At 46.2% G+C, this 26,275-nt stretch overlaps 1 protein-coding gene across 2 annotated transcripts in view; it reads right to left on the reverse strand.

Moving 5' to 3' along the window:
* kif26ab (kinesin family member 26Ab) overlaps nucleotides 1-26,275 on the reverse strand; it is a 66,490-nt gene that overhangs the window by 17,111 nt on the left and 23,104 nt on the right. Inside the window, exons 3-4 of one of the 2 annotated variants that reach the window (XM_023417292.2) lie at nucleotides 21,887-22,363; nucleotides 16,679-16,899 (exon numbers count right to left, since the gene is read on the reverse strand). In XM_023417292.2, the coding sequence (XP_023273060.1) occupies nucleotides 16,679-16,899; nucleotides 21,887-22,363 (698 nt within the window). Of the gene's footprint in view, nucleotides 1-1,580; nucleotides 2,378-16,678; nucleotides 16,900-21,886; nucleotides 22,364-26,275 lie in introns of those variants that run through there. The other variant, XM_023417293.2, reaches the window with a different exon arrangement.

The following is a 26,275-nucleotide window of genomic DNA, read 5'->3' on the forward strand; positions in this document are numbered from 1 at the left end:
ATTGACCACAGGGCTAACTGAGTCAGGCACATGCTCTCCTATCTGTCTAAACTCCTGCAACTAAAAGGGCAGCACCAATATCTCTGCCTGGCCCGCAGGGAATCCAGCCAGACGTAGAGTGGTTCCAGGTATGGCATCGCCCTGGATCAGCTAACCCTGTACCTCAGCTGGAAATTCAAGGTCAGGGGAGGAAAGTAATACCCCAAGGAAATTTAATGCACTCAAATGGTTTTTACTCAAGCTGTGGGATTTCAGAGAAATGCAGGCAAGACAAAGAAGCGGTTGTCAACATGGAGGAAAGAGTGGCATAGAGAACGAAAGAAGATTGGTGTGAGAGATTAAAAGATGAAAAATCTGCGGAGCAAGGGATTTTTGGAGAAGTAAAAGAAAAGCAGAGCATGTGAAAAAAAGAAAGAGTGGGAGGAAAAAAAAAGAACAGATCTCTGTGTGTCCTGGTGAGCAGTAGTTTCCTAAGAGGCCAGCCTGAGCTCATTAGTCCTGCACTGGGCTCCTCCGGACAGGACTGGGTGGGCCACTGCCAAAAACACAGCCTCCTCCCCTCCCCTAGAGTGACAACCCCCACCCCTCCTCTCCTCAGCAGTCTCCTCTCCACTGTACGCCCCCCTGCAGCGACAGCCCAAGAGCACAATCAGGGAACACACTGCCGGCTGATGGAATAATTATTGCATCCAAGAAGGCTACACGAGAAGGTTCTCCCCAGGGAGCTGCCTATGTGTGATAGCATGCGAGACGGATCGTGTGACGGGGAAAAAAAATGAGATGGAATAGATGAATGTGAGATGGAGAGAAAGAAAAGGGAAACTACACCATAGTACACGTGGCTGTGTGCCACTATGTGTGTGTGTATGCGCATTTATGAGAGGTATCCGCAGCACATTCATTCAAGATAAATGTACCCCGTCTCTGTCTCTCGCTCCTGCTCTCTCACCTCATTCTGTCTCTACCTCCTTCAGCAAAGAGATAAATCAGGCATCAGGAGTCACCATAAGACACCACATAGGGAAGAAAGGCAGGTAAGAGCAGTGTGCTGATTTAATATAATTATCTTGACCAGTGAGGAGTGCACACAAGCCAGTGCTTGGGCTTGTAACCTTGAGATTTAATTCATGCTGCACAATGACGATTGCACATGTGAGAAAAAAGGATGATATCACTTTTTTTTCTCCCCGCCACGACCACATGTACACAGGGAAATTAATTGCTTGTCACTATCTCTCCCTGTCTCTCCTTCTCCTTCCTCCCGTCTCTACGTTTCCCAACTATATGATCGGTCAATGGAAAATAGGCGGTCAGGAGAGGCTCAGATTTCTTCAACAACAACAGCTTGTCCACCTGTTCACTCCCCATCTCCATGCTAATGAAGCTGTTTCCCTACACAACTTGCAAATGCTCAAAGGAGGAACTGTGCATCTAGCAAAGCAGAGGCTCTGATATCAGTCAGTTTCAAGTTTGTAGAAAATATTCACATGCTGAGTCTGCTCCGTGGAGCGCTTCACAAACTGAACCAAAGGTTTGCTTAAACATGCACCAGGAAGAAAATGCTGCAGTGGTGTACTTACAGCTCTTTCCAATCCATTATCTAGTTTATGGTCATAGTCAAAAAAGAGACAACTGATAGAGTTCAACTTTGCGGTCCATGTCTGTGTTGTCACTGCTCTCCATTACTTGCACATTTGACACGCCGGCACAGTCGCCGAGAACACCGCGAGGCGGGGCTGCTCACTAGTTGGGGCACAGGGGTCCTCTTTGCTCCGATCACAATCATCGAGGTTCCACTTGATTTCACAGAGGTTTGTAAGAAGCTGGAGGGGCGGAGGGAGGACGAGGAGGAGGAGGCGTGGGCGTCATAGTAACCGAGTGGAACAAGCGCCAGGTGGGGCAGGGTGGAGGTGGGCAGAAAGGAAGAGTACCCTGCAGGAAAAGCAGTAGGTTCACAGTGAGGCGGGTGCAGAAAGTCCAGAGAGCTTCTTAGGAGGTCAGGATGAGAAGGAGAACCTCCCCTGTTCGTACGCCACTAAAGCACCTCTAACTCTTTCCATGCCTCTTCACCTGCAAAAGTTCTGTTCAGCAATGCAAAAACCTGCGACAGCTTCCTCCCCAACTCAGTTTTCCACTCCTTCTTTCACATGCGATTCTGCATTCATCCCACAGGCTGCATGATTTTCTTTCATTCAGTTAATCCACTGTGGTGTGTCTGCTGTGAGTGGCTGCAGGTCCTGATGCCCAGGTCCTTCCCAGAGTCTCTGCTGCTCACAGGAAGGAGGAGGGGGAGAGAATCAGCACGCCTGGCTAGGCTGGAAGATTTCCTTGGGTGGCTGAGAATGAAGAGAAATTCCTACTCTGGTTCCGCCTCTCAGTCCTTCTCCTGCTATCGGTGAAATGCTGGCAGCTGTCCTGCCGTTTTTCTCTCTCTCTCTCTCTCTCTCCCTCTCCCTGCCTCTCTCTCTCACTCTCCCTCACACATACACACACTCACACACACACACACATCCCTGCTCTCTCCCTGCCTCCCTCCTCTCCCTTTCTTTCCTCAGCCCAGCCCCTTTTCCCTCCGACTGCCAGACGAGGTGTCAGCGCTCGATTGCTGGCTGCTTGCGGCGCAATTTGCGAGTGCTCTCTTTCTCTCTCTCTCTACACACACACACACACACACACACATACACTCACTCTGTCTCATACAAACCCCAGCACACACACACACACACACACACACACACACACACACACACACACACACACACACGTATGCACCCCACCACACGTCACATGAATACTTAATGCATACAGGAGCCCTCTCTTCTTTTAGGGTCCCACACTTCAAACAGATTTGGTTAGTATGCCTACAGTGCATGCATGCATGAGCACAAGTGTGTATGTGCGTTTCTATGTTTGTGTGAGTAGTGAGTGTACACTTGTGCACGTTTGTATTTTTTTGCCTTTGTTGAAGGATGTAATTAGCCAGATGAATGAGAGTGTTATTAATCATAAGGAGTGACACACAGATAAGGAAGGATATACTTAAGAGCAGAAAGATGGATTGCCAGAATGAGCAATGCTCTGACTCAATTGGAAAACTAAGAGAGATAAAAAAAAAAAAAAGAGTGCGAGCAAAGAGGAGAGCGAGGGAGAGGACAGACAATGAACAGATGACATCTGAGGAAGGCTGATCTATGTTGGCCAGTGAGAACGAGTGCAGTCAGTCAATGGTCAAGGGTAAAAAGGGGAATGAAAGCATGTGAGTGGGCGAGCGCCGGGGTGAGAGTACCCTGTATTCCCTGGGCTGCCAATTTACCAGTAAGCCCTCTCAGCCCCCGACCAGCCAGACTTGTTTGAAAGGCTGCTGCTTTGGCTGCAGAGAGCCTACTACAACATATCGGCAGACAGAGTGGGTGTGAGAGTTGCCAGATGAAAGTGCATTCAGCACAAACACACACAAAGCTCTCCTTCTGACACAGTGCCCTGTATATGAACTCTGCACGATTAAATTTGGAGGCAAAAAATAAAAGCCACCACCGCCTCTGTTTGGAGAGCAAACTATAGTAATGAAGCAGTTTGATATATCACATAACCTTTATCTTCCTCCTTGCCACAGCACGCTTACCTCTGCTTTTCTGCAGTGTGTCCAAATGAATTCGCCTGAGGTGGCTTTATTCTAAAGAGCAGGAACCGTCCCCTGAAGGTGTTTTCGCTAACACTGAATGCCTCTGAATCATGACAGGCAACGGTCATGAAGACAACACTAATGTGGACACTGGTCCCTGCTGACAGCGCAACCGGTCATTAGTCTCGTGCCTATTGCTGCTACCTTCAATGTGGTTTCAAGTGTTATATATCAAAATGATGTAATTGTAGGGAACAGTCACAGTTGGAACTGTCCTGATAGCATTTCAGCTCCGTCACTGTCTCCTTTTGAACAGACCTCAGAGACAGATAATGACTGTAATATATATAAATGAGCCAAAGCAAGACAGATGTAAAATCAAGGACCGTTTGAAATAAAAGGTCTACTGGCTCCTTTGTTCGAGAGAGGACATCTACATTTCGTCCTCACCTACGGAGGGAGTGACAGTGAGGGAGGAGGAGAGGAGGTCAATGACTGGAGAACAGAGAGAGTGGAGAAGCTGTGTTTGCCTGCTGCTTTCAAAGCTTCACTCTGGCCTGCTGTCAATAATCGCTCCAGCCCTCTTTTCAAGCTTTGTCAAATTAACAAGAGAAATTCCTCTGCCCCAGAGAATCATTAGCTGGTGCACCCATTAGCTTGTTTGTGCAAATTTGTCTCTGTTCTTCAGGCCAGCTATACAGCTCTTTAGGTAGCCCCCTTTCTGTGGCTAATTACCATGTTGGCCACATTTACTATCCTTGACATTTCCTTTCTGTGATTCTCCTTTTTTTCCCTCTGCAGACAAGATAAGGCTGCTCTGGCCATTCATGCAGGGATCAGATCACTGGGTCTGATATCAGACTGCTTTATCCCCCCCACCGTGAGTCTACCTTGCACTGCTGCTGCTGATTAGCAGGCCGGCATAGCTCTTCATGAATGGAGATGGGAATACTGGGCTCCAGCCAGCCTCAACATCTTGTGGTAATAATGACTACAGCACAATGAGTCAGGCTCGCTCGCTGCTGGAGATTCCTGGAATCAGAAGTTAAAAGGCATTTGTGAGATGTTTTTTGAAGGGATGTATGTGCATGAAGCCACGTTGTTGTGTGCTGGAGTCGCTGTCAAACTCAAAATGCCATATCAGCAGATGGTCATGATTGATTGGGCTGGATGTGTGTTGTGGGTCTATCAGGTGAGGTGCAATGTTTTTGAGTCAAAAGATAATCAATAGGGAACCTCCCCAGAGCTAAAATCAGTACACACCGTCTTATTGATGGGCTGCCCTTGACACGATCAAACAGCTCTCTGCCCCAAAGGTGTGGGGGAATAACATAAATCTACCAACTGTGCTCAACCGTAGGAGAAATACAGACTTAGATCAGCACAGGGCTAATGTGCAGACAGAACAACTGCCTGGTTTGCTCTTTGCTAAATTTGGGTTGGATTAAAACAAATTGTCAGTTCTGCGCTGGCCTCGATGGCTGCGGGCCCAGGTCACTCACAGTGTGACCCAGCCGCTGCTAAGCTTCAGTGGTGATTAAGCGACCATGACATCAGCCCGTGAACACACACATTCATATGGTGCACAGACAAGAGGAGATGATGTCATACTCTGCCAACCAGCCCTGGCAGCGAGAAGGCCCACCCAGACAAGATTTACGAGTGAGGTCAGGATGCTGAACATTAAGTATGAGGCAGATTCCCCCACACCATAAAACGCTTTTTCTCAGAGTCAACCACTGTAGCCGTATCTCACTCGGTCAGAGAAGACTGTTTGCTGTGGGTGTCAGCATCCCCCAGATGTATGGCGTTTCATGTATAAATATATGCATTACTCCAACACTAAAAGCCGAGGGGGTCACATAGGGTGGGCTTTCCCAAAGAAATAAGCAAATTCAGGTTACCTGAGACACAGCATTGGGCACATAGGGACAATAATGGAGAGACAGGCTGTCAAATGCATGACAAAGCTGATCCAAGCCTCCTGTGTGGCGCTGAGGTTTAGTCTGGTAATGAGTCTGTCTCCTTTCCAAAGTCTCCCTGCAATCAAGGGACCACTGGTATAAACATTAATTTAGTTTTTCTCACTTCCTCTCTCTTATCCTAAATCACTCAAAACAACTAATGCCTGAGGCCACAGCCCCCTGAATACAGTGATTAATCTTGGAATGTGGTGCAACAAATGTTAATTGTGGTGAAAATGTGCAATTCTGCTTCACAGAAGCAGCTAAAAAAACTCTCACCTGGAGATACAGAGACCATGCAGTCTGGTTACCTTATCACTCAGATTAGCATCGACCAAAAACCCAGATCTTTCCAGTCATTTAAAAAAAAATGTTTCCTGTCTCCCTCTGCAGCACCAGATACATTAAAAGGGAAGAGAGAACTAACAGGCTTATCTGGCCGTCAGTTGAATCTTATCAATCCAAAGCTCTGAAGCTTTCAACTGGCTGCCAGCCTGCTTCCTCCAGCTTGGCTGTTTTAATGGTAGTCTGAAGGTAGAGCTGCTCTCTCCCGTGTCAGTTTATACAGCAGCAGTTTACAGGAAGTGGCCAAACACCTTCAGGCTAGGATTTATAGACTTTCTATAAATCCTCAGAAATAGATAAATGGATCCCAGCTAAACCAGACAGCAATGAACGTGATGTCCGGTTGAGCAATATCTTGCCTGGCACGTTCCAAACACATTCAACCAAAGCCTTTTAGAAAAGCTCTTTGTTCCAGCAAGGTGTCCAACAAGCCTTTTGTTCATGCGGTGTCTGGCCTTGGACACAGAATACCAAATGGGGCATCATTTGTGCGCTGACTGCTGACAGCCCAAGGCTGCACACACATCTTCACTGAACCAGTCCCCGGCCAATTAGGTAAGGCCAAATGCATTCATATAACATCTGTGAGTACAATGTGTAATCATAGAAAAGATTCTAGACAAAAACTGATGTCACCATTTGCAACTAACTTGCCACAGTCATGTCATAATAAGCTCTTCAGCATAAGCTCTTCTGTCAGAGCAAGAGAGAAACACGCAGCTTTCCCTAAATTAATCCTAAATTCTACCCAGGTTTTCAAACCTGTTCTGTCACCATCTCCTCAGAACTCTTTTGAAACAGTCTGTGGACTGAGGTGGAAAATGAGGGATTAGGGCATTCTCTGGAGAATAGCTTGAATAACGAGGGATCATTTGAAACACAGGAGAAGAAAGAGTGCTAGTGGGGAAATGGGGAAAAGGCAGTGCAGAGGTAAAGATGGCGATGAAAAAATAATAAATTGGAGATCACTGAGATGGAATAGAAGAGAGAAAGAAAGAAACGGTCCAAACACAGTCAGTACAAGGAAGAGACAGGTGAAACAGAAAGAAAGAGGCAGTGAGAGAGGGAGCAGCAGGGTGCACAGCCAAGTCCTCTCTTCGATCAGTGGGCCTGGCTCTGTGCCAGTGAGGCGATGTCCATGAGGAGGTAAATCATTTTCTGCCTGAGAAAGAAACAGGAAAAAATGATCGCTGGGGCTATGCCACAGCCAGCTTGGAATTGCTTTATTCCCAAAGATGGGAATCCCCAGTCGGCCAAGAATAAATGGAACAGTTGGCGCCAAAAAGTGAAAAAACTCATCAATATTCAAGAAAGCCTGGTTTGTCGCTACAGTACATCAGGGTAAGCAACAGTAGATTTAAGCAGTGGCTTGTATCAACACAGAAGTAAAAGCAACTTTTTTGTTCCTTTTACTCCGCATATCAAGGGAAATATGTTAAGCAGGTTTATCTTCTGTGCCTTTGGACATCACATCAAGAAGAACAGACTCATGCCAGCAGACCCTCACCTCCCAAAGGACTTTGCAAAGACGATGCTCTGTGTCTACGCCAAGGCTCACGCCTTAATGATGGAGGAGGGAATATTTTTTTGGCGCGGTGAGGATCCACAGCGTGTGACAAACCCTTCTTGTGGTAAAACTGCCTTTCCGTGTTTTTGTGTTTAACGCCCTACCCATAAAGCATTGCGCCTCCAGACACCCTACACCCATCGTCCCATTCACATCCCTACCTATTCCTCCCATACCCACAGAGAAAGACCACAAAACTCTCTTGCCAAGTTAGAGGTTTAAGGAGGGTTTTCAGATAAGCAAAGGAAGGGCATTTAGGATAAAAGTCAGGGGCTATAATTCTATTTATAGTTGACTTCATTGTTCCTCATAGCATTCAGCAACACATCTTGCTAATATGGCCTTAACTAGCTCAAACATTAGGGCATGTGGAGGGGAACAAAGCACGGGACTTAACTCTGCAGGACCCATTTGTCAGTCAATGAGTTAAGGGGCCAATTAAAGGCCCCTAGAGGAAGGAATTGAAAATGCCTGCAATGAGAGTCAAAAGGTCCTCAAAGGAAAATCTCTAGCAATTGACCAAACTTGTTTAGGAGCAGCAGCATTGGAAGTATGTGGGGGAAAAGAAAACGCTCAGCTATTGCATCAAAATTGGTTCAGGCAGCAAAAATAAAAGTCTTGGAAGAAAATTCACTTTTCAGCTGATGGGTGACAGATGATAATGAAGACATGTTTTTCCCTGCTCTGCAGACTGCAGCCTCCCCACCCCTGGCACTGCTGACAAAGATTAACAGCTGCTTTCATCTCTTCCAGTGTATTTTCACTCTGCTCCTCAGACACTGCTCCAGGTATTTTGCAACGCTCCTCTCCAAGGCTGCAGAGAATCTGGAATAACTTCACACTCTCAATACACATGTTGAACTCCGGTTCACCCACCATCCCACCCACATCTTCCCTTGAAAACCTCAGGAAGGCTGTTCTGCTCAGGGCATGCAGGGAAGAAGTCTTGGCTCTCACATCAAGTCATCACCACCTGAGCGACGTTTCCTGTCTCAGAAATCGGTTCAGCTCACATTGGAAGCAGGTTATTGGATATACAAGAAACAAATGAGGATATTAAAAGAGGATGCCTCCCCCGATCAGATATAATGTCCTCTTGGATTAACACATAACCTCCTATCAGAATGGAGAATAACTTCAGAGAATGATGAGTGTGGGAGAGACAGACCGACAAGAAGAGAGCCAGCATACTTCTGCTCCACTTCTCTGCTTCATTAATCACTTGCCGCCAGGGTAAGACACCTAGCGATTATTTATTTGCACTTCTCCACAAAGAGGCTATCACAACAAACAGGCCCGCAGGCTGCTCAGAACATTTGGGGGTGATTAATCAGTGGGTTGTCCAGAGAGACAGAACGGGGGGGGGGGGAGTTTTAACACGTGTTTCTTGATCTTTCATCTTTATTCAAGTCAATGGGAAACCCAACATAAACTAGAGGGGGTCCGAGTCAGGTGAAACGAGCAGCACTGTCAGTCAGATGGCCATGATATCAGATGCAGGAGTCGTGGATGAAGTGAAAATGATCGTTTGGAATCGGCCAAATCAATAAACACATCACGGATACACTGTATACTGTAAGAATGCTGATCTAACCACATGGGGAAAATGTTTTCCCTGAGAACCGCCACTAAGACGTTAGTGACTACAACCGCATTATTCCAGCTAAGCAGTTTATCCTGTATCACACACTCATAAAGTCAGCCACAGAAATACACAGTGCAACACACACTGGGCCACATAGAGCGTATGGGGATAATGGGATTTTTAGCACACTACAGCTGGCTCTCACGTGTTGGGTCGTGAACCGATTACAAACTATAATCCGCTCCATTCACGGCGATGTGCATGCAGAAAGCAGCGACAGAAACGCTGAGGAGAAAAATCCTCCTCTCTACTTTAAGTTTGATACAGCGGGTTTTTTTCTTTAGGTTTTTTTTTCTCGTGTACTGCGCAAGCTTCTGGCTTGCGCAGTATGTTCCTGGACGAGAGTGGGTGGAGGGTGTAATATCCTACACAAAAACTCTTAATCTTTTCTAACTCGCCACTAAGAAGCACATTGTGGTGCAAATATCATGTGGAATATGTACTAGAAGCACGATTATGTTTCCCCTGTGTCATAATGTAGCTGGTTGTGTATATATTGTACCAATTTACAGTGAAGCAAAATGTGTGCATTTGCAAATAATACAGTGTCAACAATCTACAGTATGTGATCACGGTGAAATGGTTCAGCTATTGAAGCTGTGGGTGATGAGGTAAACACTGAAGCACCTGCCCTGACAATGGCCTTATCCTCAGTGGTAATCTGATCTCCATGCGTAAAAAAAAAGCTGGGCCCTTCCCATCCAGCATGGGGTTGCTGCATATGTGTGTTTCTGAAGAAAAAAAATAGAGCACAAGCGTTTGGGGAAATCAACGTACAAGCACTGATTGGGCAGCTATTAGTTATTCATGTTGAATAGAAGGCCGTGGCGTGGCTGAGCACTGAGGAGCAGTGATGCCTGGGAAGCTCCACCATCTTTGTTTCTCTGGATTGTTAGACATAAAGGCAGCTCACGGGAGCGGAGGCCACCGGCTCTCTTTTGCGTCTGCACACAATAGGTCATAAAATTCCTCAACGCATATTCCCCGCCACCAGCTACTGCAATTCACTCTTTCTTATTCCGCCACACTCTCACACTGTGTCTCAACCATAATGCAGAAGCCACTGCGGTTGTAATGACAAGGATAATAGAGTCCATTTGCATGACTTTCACTCAGGGGCACTAAGGAGGTTTAGATGGCATCCCTCAGCTCCCACAGGCATAATGCATAATATCCATTCAACAGGCTAGGGGTTAAAGAATTTGCAGAGTCGGGCATGATAACATTACAACACTAATGTACTGATCATGAAGCCCTGTGGGCAACTATAGCCGTTATTCAGCTGAATGGGGAATGCTCAACGTGGGCAGGCAAACAGAGTTGGAAAGGGATTGATGCTGAGGGCGTGACCTCTTCTGCCCACATTCAACTATTCTCACACAAACTGGCTTTTCCTGTCAACCATTACCAGCATGCTGAAAGAAGAAGGCAGCACTATGTTACAAGAACAAGGAACAGGCCTACAGGACAGAGGTCTACGCTCCACATCCTCTCATTTAACCGTGCATGAAAGGAATCTGTCAGGAGTGGATGTCCGTGCTTTCCACTCTCCCCTCAGGGCTTAGTACACGTGGACCCAGGGTGAGTGCACAGGCTTGAGTCAGCGCTTCAGCTCTTTGTTTGTCAGCCCCCCCCCACACCGTCCCCCCTGCAGGCTATGTGAGTGGGCCAGACAGACTTCCTGACTCAGGGATTCATTTGGGGGAACAGGCGAAAGGGCACCGGGTTATCCCTCACACAGGCTGCAACAAACCCTCGGCTTTTTCCTTGCCCCATCACTGGAGCTGTTTGCCATTCATGATGACAGGCACAAGTGATTCTACAGTGCCAGTCACAACAGTGCCAATAACCCTTGTGCTGCAGGGGGCACAACACTATCACACAATGTTATCATATCCCAAGGAAGAGATAGACACCCAGCAAGAGGCAAGGACATCTGCCACAGTGAAGTCAGTGCTTCAGCTGTGCAGCAAAGTCAGATTAGAAGAAGAGTAACTCACAGAATCCTAATCAGAATTTGTCATATAATATTCAGCATATACCCCTGTGAAGCAGGGGTACAGTAAAGATTATATCTTTCAGAAAACAATGATGTCTGTTACCTGAGAATCATGGAAGATTATGAGTCAGAGAGAGAAGCAACCCACTGCTGTTTGAGGGTGGATGAGAAGACACATGAGGGTAGTGGGATGTATCTACCTGCTGTAGATCCCTGAGGCTGCAAGGCCAGACTGGATCTCCATCAACACCTCAGCCTTGACGGCGCCTGACAGGCACTGGATGGATTCACACCTGGGCTTATATAGAGGCCGCAGCGCCGTCATGGCCTCAGCTGGTGCTGCCACTGAGTCTGCCACTGCACAGAGGCAGCCATTAGTCCCATCAGCCTGATTATGGCAGCAAAAATACCAGCTGGTGTTTTATCCGACAGTAAACAAAGACAAATACCACAGAGCAGCTCAACCATCCACCCACTCAATACTTCTGATGAGCCATTCGCTGCCCTGGGCATGTGTTGCTCAGATTCAACAGATTAATATGAATCAGTTGTCATTTGTCAGGCTCTGGAGGTAGAGGTAGCATTAACATTTCAGTTCCACTGTGGTTGTTTCCTCAAAATGGAGCCAGCATTTCAGCAAAATGTTTCCTGCCATGCTATATATTCCCCTCAAGCTCTAACTTCGGTGGAGGAATCCACAAAACCATTACCCTCTCACCTCTAGGGAGCAGACAGCCCAACTCCCACAATCCACGGAGCGGAAAAGAGAGAGCGACACAGAAAGAAATGTAAAGTGAGAGAGTGAGAGAGCAAGACAGAGGAAAGAGAGAAAAGAAAAACAATAGACATCACAGCTCACCAGGCTGAATCAAAAACCGACACCCAAATGTGCATTTGCTACACCTTACTACACAAACACACACAAGGAGAGAGTCACACATCCATGTGAGCTCTGTGCTGTCTGTGTACAGCAAAACTTACTTGACTCCCATGGTAGTGAATCCGATTTTCTTCTCCAGAGGCGCAGACCTCCTGCTCCTGATGCTGTCAGAATGGAGCATCAGCCTGAGGACGCCTACTGAATGACAACATTTACAAGCACATTCGTCCCAGGCAGCTACCGCCCCGCTCTGTATCTTTATCCCCCTGCGGGGGCCAGATCCAGTGTGCTCACTCGACCCCTCTGCTCCACATAATCTGCCCTGCCTATTTGTCAGTGACAGAGATCCCTGCTGTCAATCACAGCACAGCCAACCAAACACAGCAGCATCCTGCTTCGTCCACTTGGAGCCTGTCTGTATGGATCACACCTATCATGAAAGAAGTCAAAACTGCTGTATTTCCTCCAGCAACACATGCTAGCATCAACACATGCTAGCATCACCACATGCTAGCATCACCACATCCTTTACAAACAAACACACAGGGTGTACTGAGTTTCCCATGAAAACTTCATCCAATCAAAATTCAATCAACCTATACACATGATTAAACAATGGACTTCAGCAAATCAGCCAACATGTTATTCAGAACATGAACAATCACTTGTGATCCTGCAGTGCTCCCACTTTGCAACACACTGCACTCAGTATTGAAGAGATGCTTGTCCCTCCCCCTAACTAAATTCTACTCCAATGGAGTAGAGTGGGTATTTTCAACTTCCTGATTTCCAATCTCCACTTTTGAAAGAAAAATCAGTCACATTTTATTTCCACAAGCTAATGACTTGTTTCTATGGTTACTCAGAGCAGCCTGGGGGGGATAAAGGGCAGACTGAGTGTTGCTGACACAAAGGCAGGGTCTTTGCAGGAGAACCTGGGCCGAATGGCCACGCTGACACAATTACAGGAGGAATCCCTCTGCACAATCACAGTCATTACTGCGCAAACACTCACCTGGGCAGCAGCTGCGGGGCAGACGATGGACGACCATAAAACCACTTCCTCCTGACACTCCTTCAGGGCCACATTCCAGCAAACAGCTGTCCGCCCTGCCCCTGCAACAGCCTGCCCGCCAGCCTGGGTGCCACCTCTGAAGTCTCACTGAATCTCCTACTGACTTGTTGTGTCTCCAAGGTCTTCTGGACTCTTCTATTCATTACCTCCTTGTATCTTTGCACTGAGTAAATCATCCCTCTCCTGAGTGTGATTAGTGTGTGGTTACAAAGTGAAAAATGAACCAGCACCCCCTCCAAACAAACATAAACCAACAATAGGCCATGGATAATGTCTCATGCTGCTGCGCAGAAATGAGCACACTGAGCAAAGTAGACTGCAAACTGAGCAGTAGACTCCTCTCAGCAGTGTGCACTGAAAAATCCCACGGGCCCGGTGGGTAATAAACACACCGTCACAATCAGCAGGTGTTAATGGAACAGAGAGATGGGTAGAGGGATCTGTGAGGCGGCAGTTAGCCACACCACCTAGCCCCTGCTGTGAGCTCTGCCTGGCTTCATTACACAATGCTGTGTCAATACACTAATCATATGCTCTGTCACAAGGCAATCAGCGCTTAACATGGTAGTCAGCTGAACACATGGCTCGAAATTCATTACCCCCCCACCCCCAGTAATACTCTGGTGTACACACACATAATGATATGCACACATGCACACACACACACACACACACACCATCCGGTCAGGGTTTGACCTTTGACTCTTCCTGTCTCTTTGCGACTGTATAGTCAGTCTAATTACCATTGGGTCATCATTGACCTCAGGGTCATCTGTGTTTCAGGCTACTATCCACAATTACCAGAGACAGGAAGCAGGATGAAAGAAAAATGCTTTAAAAGATACATTCATTGTGTGATCAAAGACATTTTGTAATTTCTGAAAACAGAAGCGTCACAAGATAATATTCATGGTTGCTGGACTTTTATGGGAAAATTCTCCCACAGGCGACAACACAGAGACAAAAAAAGAGCTCAGAGTTTTACGTTTGCAGCCTGATATTTATACATGCAACTTAGTCATTTGTTCCCTTGAATTAACATTCAAATTAATAATTTGTAATATGTGTTCACACAAATCACATCAACAATCTGCAAAATAAAGTTCAAGGATGTTGTACCAAAGTGTTGTATCTAAAAGCCAAAACTAATTTCAACATAAATGTGAGGTAATGAATGCATTACCATAATTTTAACATTCTGAAGTAATTTGTTGCTTTGACCACTAAGTAACTAAAACAATCCAGTATGTTCAGTTGTTTTAACATGACATTATTAGCCTTTTAAAAGAATAAAGTGATTTAAATGCACAATTAAGTGGCTCAGGGCCACAAATAATTAATCTGAGGGGACACATTACTGTCTTGTGCACGGGAATTGTCAAAAAAGTGAGTCGGACCTGCTGGGCTCCGAGGTTATCAAATCGACATTTCTGCTAAAATGATTTTTCAACTCAGTACACATCTTAAATGAAACAAATTAAATGCTTTTTTTTTTTTAAACCAGCTGAATGGTTGACTTATTTTTCCAATGAAAAATTAAACAATGAATCGCTTTAGTTCATCACACTCGTCTTTTCTCTCAGCAGCAAACTAGCTAGAGCAGCTAGACTCAAGCTAATTGCGTTCTAATTAAAATTTCATCTCTGAGTGGAACAGTGTTAGTGAATGTCAGACAAGTGTCTAAGGAGCCTTCTCCACTCCATTGGGGTAGAAACTGCTGTTTGGTTATTCCGTTCCTACATCCTGAGCTCTCAGGATTTCCACATGCATCCCACTAATTGTATCTTTCGAGAACAAAACGGAATACTAATCAGATAAGAGTTTTCAATCAAGTCTAAAACATGAAGGACACTAATTTCATCACTTTCTTTTTTTTTCAACCGGAGCACAATCAGAGCTGAAAGAAAACAAAAATCTGTTGATTGATTCAGTTCTTTTTGATTTTTGGGGGCTTACATTTCAATCAGCAGTGATACACAAAAAACAAAATGAAACAAACACGACAATATGAGGATGATGATGATGATGATGATGATGATGATGATGATGATGATGATGATATTCCTGTTGCAGCTGCAGAGGGTCAGGAAGTGGGTGTGCTTCGAATCAAGCACAGTGCACATCTCCACCACCCTTTTTCTCTAAATGCGAAGTGTGATGCTGTGTGAAGCTGGCCCATCATCATTGTGTTTCTCTGGGCCAAGTAAAACACCACATTCTTGGCAGCAAATTATCTCTGGGATGAAATGAAAGGTGGAACCTTTCACTGTACTTCCACCTACACCCCCTCTGCCCCACCAGGACCTGCTGCAAGGGAAAAAACAAGACCACCTCCCTCTTTTTCCCTGCTTTGAGCCCACCCTGGCTGGCTAGACGAGGCTCTTTAAGCGACTCTTTTTGAGCTCAGGTCCAAAGAAAACATGAGAACCAATAAATCAGTGTCAGGAATTAACCCTGTCTAGCAAAGGGCCACACCTTGGTGTTATTCAGACCCACTGCTCTTGTGACGGGAAGCGAGATACACAGGAAGTTGCATATTTAGTGGAATGTCCCCTTTGCCAAAGGAGAGGTCTCATGGTCCCACTCATATACTCTGACCCTGTGAAAGCTGGCAAGACAAACTCCATTTGGGGGTGCTTGGAAAAAACCTAAGCTCCACACGGATCCCCCATGGGCTTCCTGTCACACTCCACAAGTCCCTTCACCTCCTGTGGTGCAGAGCTTCAATGGCCTCATACATCATTCTTAGCCACCTTTCCTTTCGCCAACATTCATTATGACACAGCTCTCCTCGGAGAGTAGAGGCAGGGAATGCATGCACTGACCAGCCTGCCTGGGAATCTATCAATGACAATATAGCACACTGCACCAGCCATCCACCCGCCTGGAGAGGGTGAAGTATTCTCCGGGGCAACAACAACACCAGAGCCAAGCAGTGCTGAAAAAGCCTCTCTCAGCCTGAGATACACTGGGGCCAAATGGTTTCACTGAATTACAAAATAAGAGCCCTGAACTGCAGCTGCAGGAGGATCTAATATGCAGCTGTCTGTGACTGAAAAACCAGAGAAGCTGTTTTAAGTTCAAGAAGCAAAACAAAGAAAGAAAAATAACTAAACATGAAATACCTCAGGACAATACTCAGCTTTAGCCTAAGCCCCTGCGTGAGACACTCCCTCTTCATATCGAATTATGTAATTCTATTATCCATTCATGGGCACTGGTGCCTGTAACTAAAGGTTCATTTAGTCCCATGATGGTGCGTATCCCAAGGCATGCTATAATTCAACCATGGCAAGAACAACATCTCCATGGAATAGGTGCCCCACATAGATGTTAACACCATGAACCATGACCTTCAGCAGACATTTGAAGGCGAGTCTGTGCACATCTCATCTCCAGCTCTCTTAATGTACTGTACACCCACACACACACTGAACCTTGAATGCACGCAGGTGTGTATGCACACAAGCACACGCAAACACTAAACACTTCATTTAACACCACAACAACTCGGTCTAATCTCTCTTCGCTTTGACAGGCTCAAATGCGGTATGATTTGACAGGACGGGGGAGGTGCTTACCTAATGAAGAAGGAGGCTGCCGCAGATGAGGAGGGAGAGGGGGAGGTGGAGGTATTGGTGACGGGCGCAGGGAGTCCCGGTTGGCTGGAGCTCCTCAGTCGGCAGGGCGTCAGGGTGCTGCTGCTACTGCTGCTGGTACTGGTGGTGGTGGTGGTCATGGTGGTGATTGGGGCCTCTGGGGCTGTGACATCCCTGTCTGCATCCCCTATCAAACCCTGGGTCTGTTGACACACAGATACAGAGATAAGACCACAGCCAATACTTACAGGTTTTATCACTCCTGCCCACCTTCCTTCCACTCCATTTACTTCCCCTCTGCCACAGATGGACGGGCAGCTGCTGCAGCCAGCTCCGGTTAGCGGGAGTCAGCAGTATCCACAGCAGAGAGCTCCCTTCAGAATGGTAAGGATGCTGCACCATTCATTGATTCTGGCAACACTCTCGAGGTTGCTCTAGTTATAGCCTACTGTAATTAAGTGATAACCCACATTTAATTAGTAATTAAATCACCAGCGATTTACTTCACTCTGCTCCCGATTATATCTGCAAGTCCATGGCTGGCACTTTACGCACCAGGGATGAGGAACGTGTCATCCTGCAGGTTGAGTCAGACTATCTAAGAGCAAGTTTCAAAGGGAGTAAACAATCAACCATCACATGAGAGAGGAGATTTCTATCACAGCTTAAATGTGTATGAGGTACCTGAATTGTGCTTGCATGGGCACGCTCTGCTCTGGAAGCTTGATTATTAGGAATAAAATGAGGTGGGATGCTTTGTTTTAGTTCTGGTAATTAATTAGTTCTGGCAAGTAATGCCAAAGCTACACTGGGTATACCACCTGTAAGTCTATACATCTGATACGTATGTGCTGCAGCATCTCTAATCAATTGAATGTGGGAGAAAAAATCATGTAAATAAGGTCTATGTATGTAAAGTATGGAAAGGTTTTAACACAGAGCTACAGATGGGTAGCCCAGATAAAATAGAAGCCATTCATACATTAAAACCTTCCTGTCCTCTGTTTCTGTTTAAAGGTTGAAATAAATAGTGGTGCAGCTTGCTGGACACGGAGCATCAAGGTTCAGCCTGCAGTGGGTTAGTGGTCGCTTATAGACCAACACAAAGAGTACAGAGAGCTAATTATACAAGCCAAAAGCCAACTTCAGCTGGAGTCACCATACTGACAAAAGGTTAATCCCCACCGGAGCCGCTAGTTTATCCTGCAGGACAATGATCAATAGCAGCTGACAAGAACCAGTTCTGTGGGTTTTCAGCATCGGAAATTAAATAAATAAAGGCTAGAGTTTTCCTAAAAACATTTATAACACTGACACATGAACATTGTGCAATCAGCAACGACCTTGAATTGAGCACACACAGCGCTGCAGCCTCAGTGCCTTTTGACTTGTGTAATATATGTATTATAATATCAGTTATAATACAGTTCAGGCCCTCCGCATATTTACTACCCCAGTGTTTGCCCTAGATTCATGTTTGGCAACTAAAATAACATCCTTTACAATCTTTTTCTATAAAGCGTCTGGCCTTCCACTATCTGCCATTTGTCAGAACGGGCTGACAGCTGTACTATTTATATGCCAGGCCTGACATGTGAATGCTATACATCAGGATGTGAGGGTATACTTACATTTTGACATTCACATGAGAGGCTTGGCTATTGCTCTGCAGAGTGCCGCCACTGTTAGCTTTACATGTGCTGCTATATTAAAGCTTGGGTGCATTGTCTTTTCTCAGAAAAGCTCCACTGACCATTTGTCAAACCGTGGACCTGTAGTGCAAGTGCATGTCATGAATTCCCATTTCTTCCCTCTGAGCTTGTTAGAAGAGTTAAGCATCAACATTCTTGCTCTGGAGGTCTGGTTTTGCTCTCTTGAGACTTCATCATGGAGGCTAAGTCTGATATCAAGCTGCAGTGTGTGAAGTTATGACTTGAGAAGAACACCATGGAAAAACTAGCTGCAAACTGAAATGAGCCGAAGACAGATCCTCATGCAGCCGCCAGAGCGGAAAGCCTCACACCATGCTGGTGTGGGTGACAGCTTAGGAACTTGGCGCATTCCAGGGAAGTAGACCCATTACACTCTGGTATGAAAGACTAGAGCACTTCACACACAGCCGTACAGGAAGCTGATGTGTATAGCTCATCAAATCTGTCACTGATTGAGCCGATGCAGCGTCTGTTTTAAAATCAAGTGGCAGCGAATTTTCAGGAGCATACAGGGACAGCTGGTCACCGCTGGAGATGGGCTGTGGGCTCAAAATGGATAAACTACAGACATGTAGGTGCACTCTCACACACACACACACTCACACACACACACACACACACACACACACACTTGAGCTCATCACAGTGCCTATCAAAGAGTATTCCCCTTGGTATTAAGACTGGGGACTTAAGCCCCTCAGCCAAGCTGCTCTCTGTAGCCTTGGACCTGGACTGGCCCTGATTCTGGCTGAACAGTACAATCTATCCCCCGGTCAGTTAATTAGGCTGTGTCAGTGGAGCCATGTGTGCTAGGCCGTTTGCACTGAGAGTCAGTAATGAGCTGGCCTTCCACCCTTTAACCCCCAGACCTCCCTGATCCCTTTGCCTTGGTTTGCCACTGGAAAGCAAAGACAGAAAAAGGGAGGCTGGTGGGGGGGGGGCAATGCGAGAGAGATCGGAAAATAATGGAAAGAGTGCAGAAGAGAGTGGAAAGAAAGAAAAGAGATTGTCCTTCCAGTGAAGTCTGAAGTGAGCCGAGAAGGCCAGCATCCTATCAACTGACCACCCCCCCACCCCTACCCCCCAGACTACCAGGATCCCTCTGTGACCTTTGATCCCAGCGGTCAACAGACGATTACTGCTGGGGTGAAATAGGCCCCGTGTTAATCTGCCTGTCAGGCTTGGCTGGCCTCTGTAACCAACAGAAACCAATTGAGGTGAGGACAGACTTCTAACAATACTGGAGTCCTACAATGAGAGAAAAGGGCTAACATAATACGCCTTTATGTTTAGCTCTCGTGATGGAAAACATCCACTATTTTCAAGCAAATGCCAAGACATAATTGCACAAAATTTTTAATTGTTTCCCAATTTGGCATGAGTGGGCATTGTCCTTCCTTTTCCTTCCTGTATCGTTTTCTTCTCTTGTCGTTGTTGCTTTCTGTGGCTCATTGCCATGTCGGCCCAGCTGCACCAAAGCAGCAGCAGCCAAGATCATCCTGCTGGGCTTCTCACTGGTGGCAAAGGAGCAGGCCCTGATAGCAGGCAACTAGCAGGCCAATAACGGAAACCCTCACGGGTTAAGAGCACTTGGTCTTTGTAGATTAGCGCACATGTGGTTCTGGATTTTATGGCGCAAAGGGAGAATTGCATAGACATTGAATAGTTGCATAACACTGCTGGTAATGTGTTTTTCTGGATTACTTTAACTGCTTGAAGCTTGTCATTCAAACACACAATAACACCAGGAAATACTTATCAAAGTTGGGGTTTTGCATCAGATTCTAGACCTGTGTCAGAATGTCTCAGAAAAGTGCCTTTGTGTGCCATTTGCTCAATTCAAGGCAGCTACACTCATATGAAACAGTGTCAGCTAATTACAAAGAGGGAGTCAGATAGTTTCAATTCCAGTGACCACAAACATCATTCCAGATGTTAACCAGCCTTTTCCCAAATGGGATATTCAAGGTGGGCTGTGTGTGGGAGCGCCCCAGGTTTGCTGGTTGACACACTGAAGGATTTCTATTTTACACACACACGCAGAGTCCAGAGCTTCTTTGTCTGAACAACTCTGAATGCTTTCCCTACAAAGCAACCAAGAGGGAATCATAAATTAAAACTGGTGCCTTTCAGCGCAGTGTTTAACTCCCAACCCTCGAGAGCTGGTGTGGGTTTTTGTCATTCTGAAGGATCTGGTTTTAATGAAAGAAACAAGCTTGAGAAAAATAACACACATTTCTGCTGTGTTCGTGACTTCATGTCCTGAGGGGACATTTCTCTCTGTCCAAGGAAGGCGCCAACCTCAGCTATGTGGCATTGAGCAACTCATCCAAGCTCCAAGGGCCACTAATTGCTTTTAGACACATAGATGGAGAACACAAGTCAGCCGCTCCCTTCTGTGCCAGGCCGTTTGATTTGGCCTAGATTGCGTACATGCAGTTAAAAGCTTTTGATGGCCTCCCATAAACCATCTCTACAGGCACTTGTTGACATTAAAGGGAGGAGTGAAAATCTGTCTTCAATTTTCAAGCAGAAAGGAAGGACTAACACTGCCAAGACCCTTGACAGGCTGCAGTTATCCACACAGTTGGAACAGAAATGGCAAAATTTACATCTATGAATCTGATGGAAAATATTAAAGTGCAAGGACTAGACGATGTTAGCACATGCTGTTTGGTCTGTACACTAAGTCTACCTCGTGTAGAATGTCACAGATGTTTGTCAATCAGGTCTGAGACCAGATGTTCCCCGTCAGTGTAGGAAGAGACACATCGGTAACAACGACACCTTAATATCAGCAGCAGGAAATACAATCTGATGCTAGAAATCACTGTCAAACACTGAGATTGTTACACTTACAATGAAAACTGCATAAATGTGCAACTAAATGGTTAAAAGTCGCAAACAAGGTACAGCATGACTAACAATTAATGATGCAGCATGACTAATCATTAGCTATCATGACACCGAGGGAAAAACCCAGGACCTTTCCAAGTCTCTGAGACATCAAACAAAGCACAGACTAATGCTTATCCAACATGAGAGAGGAGTTATGGTGACGCTGTGGGGTGGTCATTCCAAATGCCCTTGAGGAGGAGGTCAGCAGATTAGTGTTGCGATGACCTCTGACCTCAGATCACTCAGGCTCCTTGACTACTGAGGAATGAGAGGTCAGCACTCCTGCAGAGTTCTGACTTACAAATTCTCTGCAGGGCTTCATCTTTTCTGAAGTCTGAAATGTAACATTTGTATTGACAAGACTTGACCTGACGAGCACTGCAGCATGGGAAGACAGAGCTGTTACACATGTATTTTTAGTTAATTTATGTCGATTCAAGTTAAAAAGGTAGTCAAGAAGCCAGACTTTTGGTCGTCTAGGAATTTAAGCTCATTATACTATGCACTATTTTAAAAGGAAATCACCTTTAAATGCATGAAATGTAAAACAAATGTGAAAATAGGCATATTAAAGATATACCGGTTTAGGCTGAGGGAGGAAGTTATTGACCCTGGAAATGCTCCACATGCCCTCGAGGTACTGCTGAGCCTGGATGGTGACGGAGTTCAGGGATCCAGTGAGCTGCCCTCCCGCCACCGTCACCTGGACACTGGTCTTAGGCCCCGAAGAAAGCGAAGGATTTTGCGACCACCCTGGCACCCTATGCCGCTCCCCCAGGGGCAGGACACTGTGGGTGATGGTTTGGCCTTTGGACAGTGGTTTTGCATGGACACTTGAGGACGACACAGTGAATCTGGAAGGCTGCGGTAAAAAGGATGTAGTGGGCAGGGCTGCCATGTCTGAGCTGAAGGTGAGGACGGGAGCATGGAGCGTCTGCAAGGCCTCCTGCCTCAGTTGGTGCAGAGGCGTCGAGCACACTTGGCAACAGCTGACGCCTGCTTCATGGTTCCCCGGTGTTTGGAGCTGCTCAAACAGAAAAGTTGCATATCCAGGGTCCTGCAGAGAAAACACACACAGAATAGAGGCTTTAACTCCATGCACAACGTGCACACACACACACACACTTAACACATGCAACACGTTCATCTCATGTATATCTCACTATCTGTTCTTATGAAAGGATTTCCTGTGTGTTTGTTCACATTTTCCATGTGCGTCAGTGGCCTGCTACCAGTGTGGTCTCTGACTGCCCCCTGGGACCCTCACTCCCTGCCTTAACCACTTCCCTTTTTTTGGAATGGTTGTTTGTTTAGACTGAGATGCTTCGCCTGCATGCAACTTTAGACTGCGGATCAGGTTCACCAGGCGTGTGCTCACTTCACAGTGTCTGCTGGGGACCAAACTCTGAAACAAGGCATGGAGGGATTAGTAAAAGATCCCACAGAGGCATCCTTCACAAAAATAACAAGTGAGATGTGTCAACAAGAAAATTTCAGCTTGTTACTGTTTTTAGACACGTTGTCCAGTAGAGTTCTGTCCTTCTATTTCATCTCTGAGGAGGCTCCCTAGTGTGTCCATTGCTGCTTGAGAGGAATGATAAAAGAAAGCAACAGCTGAGGGGACTCTAGCGCTCAAAGCTATACAATTTACATATGATAAGTGTCCCAGCATGAAAACATACGATGAGCCACCAAATGTGAAGATAACTACCTCCTCCAGGCAGCCGGAGGCACACAGAGCTATCAGTGAACTATTCAAATCCTGGAACATAACTTTCTCTGTTTTTGGGAAACAAACAATCAAACAAACACACGCACACACACACACACACACACACACACACACACACATACATACATACATACACTCTCACACACACACACACACACACACACACACACACACACACACACACACACAAGAGACAGTCTCTTAAGAGGCATAAAGGGGCACTAGGCTTCTGCCCAGTGGAGTTGTGGCCTAAGACAGGAGCCCACAGCCCATACATAAATGTTTATGAGGCCTTTGCTCCGTGGATCCTCCGAGGTGATCAGGAGGAGTGAAGCAGCGGGGAAACAACAATCCACTGGCCTAATGCAGCGCCACTTAATACAGCTAGCCCAATAGATCCAGAGACTATACAGGCAGGTTGAGGGACTTTAAATCTCCTTCTCATGAAAGCAGCTCAATACGTGGACTTTCCTCCGCACACACCAACTGTATTAATGGTATGATCACATAACCTTCCTACAAGCGGACAGAAAACGATGCACGGTTATTGTCTATTCTGTACAAACATTTCCCTTACGCTCAAAAATGGACAGAAAGCAGTATCCGCTGAGTTATACTCAATGTACCCTGAGGGATAAGCATAATCTCCATATCATCCCCTCACTTAAAGGACAATCATGCGTTGGACTGTGACTGGACTGGCCTGATGTTAACTGAGTGGTTCTGGTCAATGATTTACTATACTGGCTACTTACTTTACACATGGTCAGGCACTGTTAGGATGCAGGCACTACTGAGAAATACACTCAGAATCATCATTCCCGGTGAGATGATTTTCAACCTCCTGATGACTGGCTGATGGTAGATCCAGTGTGGTATGGTATCAAGTGAATGTTGATGCTGGAGTATATATCCAAATGAGGAATGGATTTAAATTTTAAGAAGCTTATAATGGAAATGTGATAGAGCTATGATGGAGCTTTAAAGAATGATATCTAATGCTGCTTGATCCTGACACGTGAATGGTCTCTGCACTTACGCTCCTGCAGTAGATAGTTTACGCGCAAGACCGGACAGTTCCACTGAAATGAGATGAAACAGTCTATGATAAATTGGAGTGCAATGTGAAACAGAGCTTAAGAAAACACTGCTGGCTGATAGTTTCTGCATACTGTCTGGTCTAGCTTCATGTGCATGTTTCCTAGACATGAAATTGAAGCCAAGTCATAACCAGTCATCTCCGCCCTTACATCACCCCTCACCCTTTACCCTCTGACCACCTCCTACCCACCTCGGGGCGACTGGTAGATGGAAGAAATCAATTCCCCCCCCCCTCTCTCTCTCTCTCCATGCATTGTTAGGTGTTGATTTAGGGGAGCTAATAAAAAGACACACAAAGCTGAGCCCATCTGCTATTCAGTTAGGATTCTGGAGGTTAGAGAGCGGGCTTCTCCTGTAAAGCTGTCCATAAGCTTTATGCCCAGTGGAGTGAATAAAGGGTCATGGCCACAAGGCTTATGAAGATGATGGAGCTGATGATGAGGATGGTGAGGAAGTTGGGCATGTGGAGGAGAATGATGTGGGTTTGATGAAATTGAAGGTCCATAAGAGGTGGAGAGGAGATGGCGAAAGAGGACATCAAGATTTGTAGATATTTCACGCATCGCTCGGGGAGTGCAGGCTCGAATATAAAAAAAGATAAATTTGACACAGTGAAGCCGGCCGAAAAGTCAGCATGCAGTTACAAGCTTAAACACTTTACTCTTATGTTTCTCCTATCACATCTGAGCTAACTGCTTGAGAGCTTGTGCATAAGCATAAAGTGGAAAAACATGAAACATACGACGCATGAGTGCACCCAGCCGCGAAGCCATATTGTTTCCTTTATTGTCCATATGATCTATTACTGACAGGTGCAAGTGGGTGTGAAGAGTAGCTTCAGAGAAGTATGTAATGCACGGCATCAACACAGTTTGCATGTTCAAAGCATTCCCGTCGGCGGGGAGGCGTGGAGCTACTTCAGGGCTCCGACTCGGCAGCCATTGTTCTGTACAAGTGGGAGATGGTTTCGGTTTTCAACCCGAGGTCTCTCCGCAGAGAGACTCAAACTGCACAGGCGAGGATAAGAGGACAGAGAGAGAGAAAGGGAGGTGGGAGGAGGTAGGCCGGGGTTGTGGCCCTTGCCTGGAGGCTTGTGGGTGGTTGTGTTGGTTTACTGCCTGTCAGCGCTGATCTTTATTAAACTCTGGGGACAAATGTAGTCAGATGTTATGCCCTTATTATGGAAAGGAGGTGTGCACTGCGAGCACGCTGGGGAGAAAAGCCTTGCCTGTGGAATGAGCCCTCCACAGTCCTGAGAGACCTAAGTTTGTCTTTGTCCCTCACACTAACTGTGATGAAAACAAGGGCAGCAGCAGCAGCAGGAGAGAGAGAGAGAGGCAGAGAGAGAGAGAGAGAGAGAGCGCCACCCGGCTAATGACTGTCTGTTTGGGTTGATGGAGAGTGTCATCGCAGACAGCCCATGCCCAGAGGCTGATGGAAACAGCCGTTACCACTTATGGATGAGGGGACAGGCAGAAAGATGTGCATTACTTCTCTCTCCTGCCTCCTTAGGGCGCGAACGGAACCGGGCCAAGTCACACGTAGGTTCTTTCCTCAAATCACACCTGATTTCCCTCATCTCGTCCGTGCACCTTCTCTCTAACCAGACAAAGCGAAAGTGCCGTCTGACTATTTCCACATTCGGCTTCTGATGTGGTGCAGATATAGAAAGCTGACTCAAATCAAGGGAAGGTCATAGTGATTTGAAATGCATGAGGCCCCTCGCTAGCAGAGGGACTTTTAGGTACGCTCCATTGAAAGTAAAATACTCTGGGAAACCATATTTTTGAGCCCAACAGATACAGCAGTGACAGAAAGAGAAATGAAGCAAAACTGTATCAATGCGCATCCATGATGAGAAAAAATAAAGTGAAAAGTTCCGACGCACTGTAGCCTGCATCTTGTCAGCTCATATCTGTTTGCTCCTGCCAGCGCTCTGTGGCAATCTGCCCGATGTGATTTATTTTCTTATTTCTAACATCAGTCATTGTGCAATCTGCCCAGACTCAGTCCAGAGCTGGCACTGTAGCAATAAGTCCTCAGCTATTCCTCGATCCTCTGTGTTCATTCTAACTGTTCAGTAAACGGAAACACAAGCAAACACAATTGAACGCCTGATAGTTGACTTTAAGATTA

This window comes from Seriola lalandi, unplaced genomic scaffold (genome assembly GCF_002814215.2).
Source record: "Seriola lalandi dorsalis isolate HSWRI2012SDOR001 ecotype SW California unplaced genomic scaffold, Sedor1 jcf7180002054573, whole genome shotgun sequence".
Taxonomy (NCBI): Eukaryota; Metazoa; Chordata; class Actinopteri; order Carangiformes; family Carangidae; genus Seriola; species Seriola lalandi.